General features: G+C 38.5%; 1 protein-coding gene across 3 annotated transcripts in view; it reads left to right on the forward strand.

Moving 5' to 3' along the window:
• Positions 1-8759, forward strand: part of LMAN1 (lectin, mannose binding 1) — a 34691-nt gene that overhangs the window by 15021 nt on the left and 10911 nt on the right. For 2 of the 3 annotated variants that reach the window (XM_074339880.1, XM_019729294.2), the window contains exons 11-13: positions 1926-2079; positions 3547-3668; positions 3964-7250. In XM_074339880.1, coding sequence (XP_074195981.1) covers positions 1926-2079; positions 3547-3668; positions 3964-4000 — 313 coding nt within the window. In that variant the 3' untranslated portion in view covers positions 4001-7250. Of the gene's footprint in view, positions 1-1925; positions 2080-3546; positions 3669-3963; positions 7251-8759 lie in introns of those variants that run through there. The other variant, XR_012498727.1, reaches the window with a different exon arrangement.

Raw genomic sequence — 8759 nt, forward strand, 5'->3', positions numbered from 1 at the left:
CATTCTATTCTTATGCTCTATGAGGGAGATCATTCGTATATGCAGCTACAAAGGAGAAAAGTGTGTGTGCGTGCGTGCATTGTGTGTGTGTGTGTTTAGGGAGTGGTTGCATATGGCAAGGAAGGCTCAGGGGAAGGAGAGTGTTGAGGACGGAGGCAGCCGTTTGAACTGGGCTTTCCATTGTAGCTCTTGGAGGGAAGAGGTCAGGACTAGGAAGAGCAGACAGACACAGAAGCTAAAATAAGTGAAGGATATTTTCAGGGAATGGCAGGAGTCAAGACAGATAAAGGGAGTAGTAGGAGACAGTATTAGAAAGGAATATGGAAACTCAAGGATTTTAAAGATATACGGCCATTTTCAAACATACACAGAAGTAGAGAGTATAGTGAACCTCTGTATATCCATGAAATCAGTTTCCACAGTTGTGAACATTTTCTAGTCCAATCTTATTTTATCTACCTCACCAAAAAATCCCCAGGTTTGAAGATATTTCCTACTATAAGTGTTAATAACATAAATTATATGCCATTTATAGAGCTTTTTAAGTACTCTTAGGTAACTTAACCTGACATTTTCAGGTAGCATATTGAAACTCAGATACATTCTTTTTAACTAAGTAGCCCTGTTGTGTTTCTACCATATATTAGAAAAGACTATTTGTAGCCTCTCCCTATCATGCTTATAGACTCATATCCAAAGGACACACTCAGTGGTTGAACTCGTATCTGACATCTGAATAGTAGAATCACAGCTTACATGGTGATTATATTATAAAGTCAGTGTGTATAAGGTGAAATATTGTATGAGGTCAAAATTACCTTCAAAAAGATACCATGTTGGCAACTACCACACCACTGCTCGATATGCCCAAAAAAAATAATATTTCCTTCCTATTTGAAGCAGTTGGGTTCTGGTTGAAGCAGCAGGTTTGTATAAAGGGGTTATCTGATTGGATTACAAGGGAAAATAGAATTATATTTGACTTAGGGGTCCCCAAGACCATCCATAGGTTTTTTGATTTGCTAGAAGTACTCAGAACTTAGGAAAGCTGTTGTACTCACCGTTATGGTTTATTACAACAAAAGGATGTACAGTAAAATCAGCACAGAAGAAAGGTAAACAGGGTGAAGTTGGAGAAACCAGGCACAAGCTTCCAGCTGTGTCCCCACCGCCCATGCCGTCTCATGGACAGTGCTCACTCCTCTGCGGAGTGATGTGTGACAACATGTTCAAAGTGTTTCCAAGTGAGGAAGCTCGGCCAAGCCTCAGTGTCTGGGATTTGTATTAGGGGCCAGTCACACAGGCACGGAGCACCCATGTGACTCGCCTTAACTTCTCAGTCTCCAGTCCCTCTAGAGGTCAGACTGACACTGACTGGCCTGAGGCCGCAGACAAACAAAACCGTAAATCACATTGTTAGCTGCACTCTCTGGCTGGGCTAAGGCCGGGCAGAGACAGACACTTTCATCAGGCAGGATATTACAGGGGCTTAGAAGCCTCCCTTCCCAGGGGCTGGTCAGGGGCCAGTCCTGAAAACATTGGGAAAGTGAAGGGTTTGGGCAGCCCAGGCCTGGCGGGCTAGTTCCTTATTACACAGCATTAAACACCCAGAAAGGTTTAAAATGAACTGTCATCCATTGTGTTATCCAATACCCATTTATAATGTTGGTTTTAACAAATTGTTTAGATTACTCTCTGTGTGGTTAAATAAAAGATAAAGGTATAATGTTAATTTGTAGTTTTATAAATTATTTTCCAATGTTGAAGGCAATTCAGGTTTTTAAAATACTGAATTTCTTTTATCCTTTTTTTTTTTTTTTAAGTGATCTGGTACATTGGGCTTACATGTGTAGCTAACCATTTGAAACCTGTGACAGAATCATCTTTCTAGCGATTCCATTGTCTAAAGGGATTTTCTGTTTCAGGAATTCCATGAGTGAAACTGTCAGGCTGGTCAGTGGCGTACAGCATCTTGGACCAGCAGGGGGCGCATATGAATCAACCCAGCACTTCAACGACATCAAAGAGCACCTCCACGTGGTGAAGCGGGACCTCGAGAACCTCGTGCAGCGGAACGTGGTAAGGAGCAGTGCGCATGCGCTTTTATAGTAGTCAAGGTGGGGTCACTCAGGTCCGTGCGCCGCCTCGCGCTTCCATGTCCTTTTTTTTTTTTTTTTTTTTAATAAAATGCTGTCCCAAATAGTGGAGCTGTCAGTCTCAGACTTTTTTTTCTGGATTCTTTTCTGTATACTTCATTTAAACAATGGCTCTTGTTATTGGTAATTATGTATGTAAATAGCTTTGAAAAGGTAAATGTCTCTTGACAAACCGTTTTGTTAGACTGACGCGTGCTGAGTGCGCACTTACGGGGTAACTCCTTTCTCTGTCTCCGCTGTTGGGCACAGATCTGAAGCTGGCTGACTGATAGCAGCTTTCTTTAAGCAAGATTCTTCCAGCTGCTTTTCCTGTCTTGTTTCATTTTTCAAAAAGTTTTTTGTTTTTGTTTTACTTTATTAGGTCTTTTTTATAGTGTAAGCCCCAGCTGCGGAGATTGGTAATAAATATTAAAAATAGGAAACATTTTTGTGAAGTACAATATGCATAAGAGGCAATATTAAAAGACAGACACGTGGTACTTTTAAGTTTTTTCTTAATTACTGGCTTTAAAAACCCTTAAAAAATTCACAAATGTTTGTAGCACTTGCCTCTTTCTCCTCCAGATTTTCAATGTATGGCTTAATGGTTTTCTTATGGACCATTATCTCTTATCCAAAACATTATTATCTATTTGTCAATTATGTTTGAGGCTTTTTCCCCCCAACTTTGGCCAGATTTGCTGTGGGTAGTATATATGTCCTGATGAATTTTATCTCGTAGATGTCAGCATATTGAAAACAAATAATGTTAGAAGCCATTCTGCCGAGATTCCTTGATGAAATGTTTGTCCCTAATATTTAATACCTCCTTATAATGGAAGGAACACTCATGGAAATAGAAAAGGAAACATTTTTCAGAATGCTAATTAGTAATGTTGAATGCCGGGAGATTGGGGAGTGTCAGAGCTGAGATAAAGCCATTGTTTGCCAGGTAGTTCATAGTAGGGCAACCAAGTGGTTGTCTGACCCAGAACGCTCCGAGAGTAACGCTGAATGCACCCAAAAGTGTTCTGGTTCAGACAGTAACGTGGTTACCCTGTTGATGGTGATGCTATTAATAATTAGTACAGCAAGTATAAAAGGAGTGTCCAGGGGATTTGTGGACCTTCGCGGACACTAAAATCATCGTCACTGTGATGAAGGTGGGAGCCAGATGGCAATGAGTTAGCGACTGGACCGTGAAAAGATGGAGGCCTTCCCGTGTAAACTACTCTTTCAAAAAGTTTAGTGGTAAAAATGAAGGGGATGGCAGGTATTTATGGGGTGAATAAATGAAAATAAATACTTGAATTTATACAGTAGACCATGAGTTTTGTAAAGATTTCACATTTATTTCTTTTTCTAAAATACTAACTCAACTAATTTTAATGGAAAGTCTTTTGCCTTATAGCCATCAAATGAAAGACTGAGATGCCCAGAACTACCACCATTTCCATCATGTTTATCAACGGTGCACTTTGTTATATTTGTAGTGGTACAGACGATGTTATTCGTTGGTTATATCATGTACAGGTAAGCCTCTAAAATTCGACCCAACATTTTTCTGTATTTGTTTAATTTGAAATATTCAGTAAAGTTATCTATGTTGATCATAGAACTTTCAATGCCTATAAATTAGACTTATGCAAAGCAAATGTTTCTAGTCTATGTCAGTTCATGTGGGGGTGCATGTATAAAATGGATGCTTGTCCTAATGTATTTTGTAATTCAAAAGACTGTGTATACTTTAATTTTAAGCAATCCTGTTTCTTTCCAAAGTAAAACATATAGAAATTCCTTCAGTTTTTCTCCTTCTGTTTTTTCTTAGGACTCAACAAGAAGCAGCTGCCAAAAAATTCTTTTGAACACCATTTTCATATGTGTACATCATGTATGTATGTACAAAATGTCTTTTTGAGGGAATTTAAGTATTTAAATTGCTTCATAGGCTAAATTATTAAATTTTGTATAAAATAACTTTAAACATTGATTTGCAGTAAAAATAAAACCTTAAAGACAACCACATGTAAATTTGTGCATAGTACATAAAATCTATTTAAATTTTGGTGAATTTCTGGCCTATAGAATACAGTCACTGAACAGAATTGATAAATAAGACGGTAAATAATAGAAAATGGGGACAACCCCCAGATATGAAAATTACCCCTAAGCCTCAGATATTGGAGGTTTCTTTATTTTACATAAACACACTTGCTCTCCTGCCCCCCAAAATATGAGGTCTAACTAAGAGCTCCCCATCATGATTATTTTGTAACCAGTCTTTTTTTAAGAGGTCAGAATTTCCTACTCCCAGACCCAATCCCGCAATCCTTTACTCTCATACGACTCTCTTTGAAATCAAAGAACATTTTGTCTGAGATCAGTAGGATCTGGATAATAGGCTTCAGATAGTTTATTGAAGTATGTTTCCCCTCTGGTTATCAGTGATACATTTCACTTTTACAGGAAAATTTGGGGGAAACTTAAGAGCTGCTCTTTACCTAAAAACCCATTTAGGTGAACACATTCCTCTCATAATAGTTTGTGTGGGTATTTTGCCAGGTAATGTGTTCATTTCTTGGTTGCTCATATTCTTGAATGTCTTCATTCTAACGGTGTCAGTTTAATATTACAAAAATAATTTTTGCATTTGTATTTGTAATTTAAGGAACTTATCTCTCCCTTTTTGTACATGTAGATTCAGTTCAGATTGCATCTTCTGAGGACCCTTTAGTTCACAAACCCCACACTACATCCAGATTTACATTGCTCCGTACAACGTGGTGTTTGCCATTCTGCATGTGCGTGTAAATCACGGAGGCTGTATTAGAAGCAGTGTTAGGATTTTTGAAGGCAAAATTTGAAAATAGAGTTAATAATTCTGGTTTCTTTCTTTAAATACCAGAACTGAGGATATTGTGAAGCACTTGTTAGTAAGTTTAACCTTGAAATGTCAGACTGGAAGGGGTTGTTATAGTCTTTGTACGTAGTTCTATTAATAGGTGTTATAGAAACAGTCTGTAAGTGACATTTTTAAATGCACTTAATTTTATTCTCACAGCTCACGTGGACTTATTTTTGCTGGCTTCAAAATACTCTTTTACCTCTTTTAGCAAAAGTGGTTATCTTTTGTTTGTCGTAGAATCCAAAGTAATACTGTTTTATAAAGTAGTATATTTAATTCTTCCAAACTTTGAGAAATGAACTCTAAGATGTCACTTAAAGGCCAGGCTAAGTGCCTCACATCTATACAAAGACTAGAAAGAACTCTACATGATAGCAGTTCTTACCTTGTGCTGCGTGAGCTGGCATTGCTCCTTATGTTAGCATTTGTCCCGGAACACTGAAAGAGGACGTTCTAATGATGAGTCACTCTACTCAGTCACTTCTGCATGCAAAATGCCTCGCTAGTGTTCTTCCTCGTAGTCTTAACATTGTGAATTCATATTTCAGAGATCTCATCATCACAGAATTTACTCTTATTTCATGAAAAAAATTAATACCTTCAGAAGAATATTTAAGTTATAGACTATGAACTTGGGAAATCCTCCTGTGATAAAAGGCTTCAAAGTATCCAGTATTATAAAATCCATGGTCACATGTGCCTGAACTTGTTAAAGGAATAGTAGATCTATGCAGGATGCATTTTTCAGGCTGAAATTCAAGAGGAATTGTTCCGATCGTTTCCAATACAAAGGGAGACGACTATTATGAAAGAGCACTCGCAGGAATCTTTTCTACTTAGTAATTTAATTTGCAAAAAATCACTTAGTAAAGTAGTTCGCACAGGGTGTTTGTCATACTATTTGAAAACTGGTTTATTTTCCTCAAAATCGTTGACATTATCTCATTTTCAAAGAAAAGTGTTAGCTCTGTGGAAAATTCAATCACTGCCAGGATTCCTTCATTTCTGTACTGTTTTGTATAATTGAATTTAACTTCTCTCACACCAGCAAGTATTTTACAGGTGCCTTGGATTAAAACAAAATTGATTTTAAAATTTTAATGTAAGTTGTGCTTATGATGCTTTCAAAAAGAAATGCAATTACATGGTGGCTGATACCCTTATTTAATGTACCTATTTGTGTTCTAACTGTTTGGATGTTTTATTCAGCTTGACACTTTACTATGAAGCTGCAAACAAACAACATTTCATTATGTATTGAAGGTATACCAGTACTTGTCACAGTGTAGCCCGTGGACCATCGGGTCCGGGAGCGTTTGTTAAGAACTCAGATCCCAGGGCTCCATTCCAAACCACCTGACTCAGAGCTCAGAGGTGGGGCTTCAGGACGTCACGTTCAAGAGGCACCTCAGGTGATTCTGAGCACGCTGATGTTTGAGAACCACTAAGATGGGGAGTGAAAAAAAATAAGCGTAGCTTTGTTGATTTAAAGCTGAGCTGAGAGCATAGTATAACATTTTCATTGTCAATGACATTAGCAATTATGCACTGATTCTTTGATACTTAAAATTTACTTCATGTTCTTTTTACTAAAACTCTTGGTTTAGTAGCAATGAGAAACTAAACCCAGATTGTTGCCTGTAGCTCTTGGTACTTTGGTTGATGGCTTTTAAACTTACAAAATCATCTTCAGATCGTGCTCAAGCCATGAAAACTCCCATCTTCACGTCTGCCTGCTAAAGCTTTTTGCTTTCCTGGTGGCGATTTTTGTGACATTTTATCTCAGACAATTGTACTTTTTGATAACCTGGGGAAAACAAAAATTACTTGAATGAGGGATTGCCGGACCCGCTGCATCACAGAGACACAGTCTTTGTAAAGAACATAATAATAATAACAGTTGTGAATATTAAGATGTGATTCTCTATTCCTGTCCATGTGCTTATCGCAGGGAGATAGTGAACAAATGATTATATTGGATTTTGTTGTATTTATAAGGTCGAATGTGAAATCACCACTTGCAACTTTTTAGATCTGTATGTTGCCTGTTTAATATATTTCTTTTAAAGTTCAAAGGAGTTTTCTATCCACTGTTAATTTCAATTGGATAACGTTTTTTGTCAAGTGTTTTCTGCTGATTGTTATTTGATGCTAGCTGGAATTCAAGAAATGACATTGACCTTATTCAAATAAAGAAATATTTTAGTAAATTTACTTTCCCTTCATTGATTTTGGGTAATAAGTCGTCATTTATTTTGCATATAGGCCCTGATTTGTGATAGTATTTCATTTAGGATGTGCTGTGCGCTCTGCCCTAGGTCTGTTGATACCTACGGAATCAACACATGGAAGCATAAAAAGAGCAGAGAAATGGCATTGGATAAATGCTTATCCTTGCTGGTAATGAAAAATAGGTTGGTACAAAAGTAATTGCGGTTTAAAAGGTTAAAAATTGCAAAAACCGCAGCTACTTTTGCACCAACCTAATATTTAATGTTTTCACTTTTAATAACCAAATACTGGTAAAAGTATAGTTAAGCTGCAACTCTTAATCATTACTAATGGCAGTTAAACAATCTCTTAATCTTTTTGGCAAGCACCATTTAACCAAGTAATTCTAATTCTGAGGTCGTAAAGCTTTGGTGTCAGACAAATCTGGGTTTGAATCTTGGCTCTGCCATTCGGTAAAGATAACTTTCAGTTTTTTCATAATACTTATCTCACAGGGTTGGTAGCACTGTAAGAGAATCTAACGTGGTTTCAGAAATTGGTAGACTAGACTAAGGTAACGGACCCCCCTCTTCTGAGAAATACTGGATAAAATAAAAGATTTAAATAGATGGGTTTGAAAGAAATCAAAGGAAACTTAAAGCCTGATCAGTGAGCCTACGGGGGTGGGATGGTGGAAACGAGGGACTGTGGAAGCTCTAGACACTAGTTGGGCAGTGGGTATGTGGCCTTGGCCTTGCAGGCCATAGTCAAGGTCTGGGATCTTACTCAAGGGTGATGAGAAGCCTTTGGAGGGCTAACGCCTAGTGAGCCCATTTCACAAGTGGGGTACTTATTGTGGGGACAGAGCTAGGAGTGCAGTTTCCAGGCTCTTGGCCTCACGTAGAAAGGTGCTGGCTCAGGTAGTAAATGGCCATCAACTGTGATTGGATGGCCATCAGCTATGGCTGGTTGGCCGTCAGCTATAACCAGTGAGCCATTGGCCACTAATATAACTGCTGTGGCTACGCTAGCAGAAAATGGGGCCCAGCAAGAAGATGGTGGCCGAGCTAGCAAGCGCAGATTGCAGTTAGCACAGCGGATTGCTGCTAGCAAGTGAGGTTGGTTGGTAGACAAGTGGACGGCAGGTTGCGGATAGTGTGGCTCCTGCTTCCTGTGTCTCCAACCCAGCCACCAAGCGATAATATAGTGGTATGACTCCCCTACCTATGGCTCCGTGGGTGTTCCTTTTTGGCCTCACCATATCCTGCGTTCTTATGTGGGGAGCGGGACCAGAAACCCCACATGACACCTTGCATGACACTTACCTTCCTCTTCTGTAGGCATGAACAGCTCTACACACAGCAGCAAATAGTTGCTAGCTGTCCAAGTTGAAAGACCATTCTAGTAAATAGAGGAATAAAAAGTTTTTAAAGACATGATTCCATTTTTAGTGGAATTATCTGTTGGGGAGACAACGAGAGACTTGATTTTCTAAAAACAAAGCAATA

This window comes from Rhinolophus sinicus, linkage group LG09 (assembly GCF_036562045.2).
Source record: "Rhinolophus sinicus isolate RSC01 linkage group LG09, ASM3656204v1, whole genome shotgun sequence".
NCBI classification, from domain to species: domain Eukaryota; kingdom Metazoa; phylum Chordata; class Mammalia; order Chiroptera; family Rhinolophidae; genus Rhinolophus; species Rhinolophus sinicus.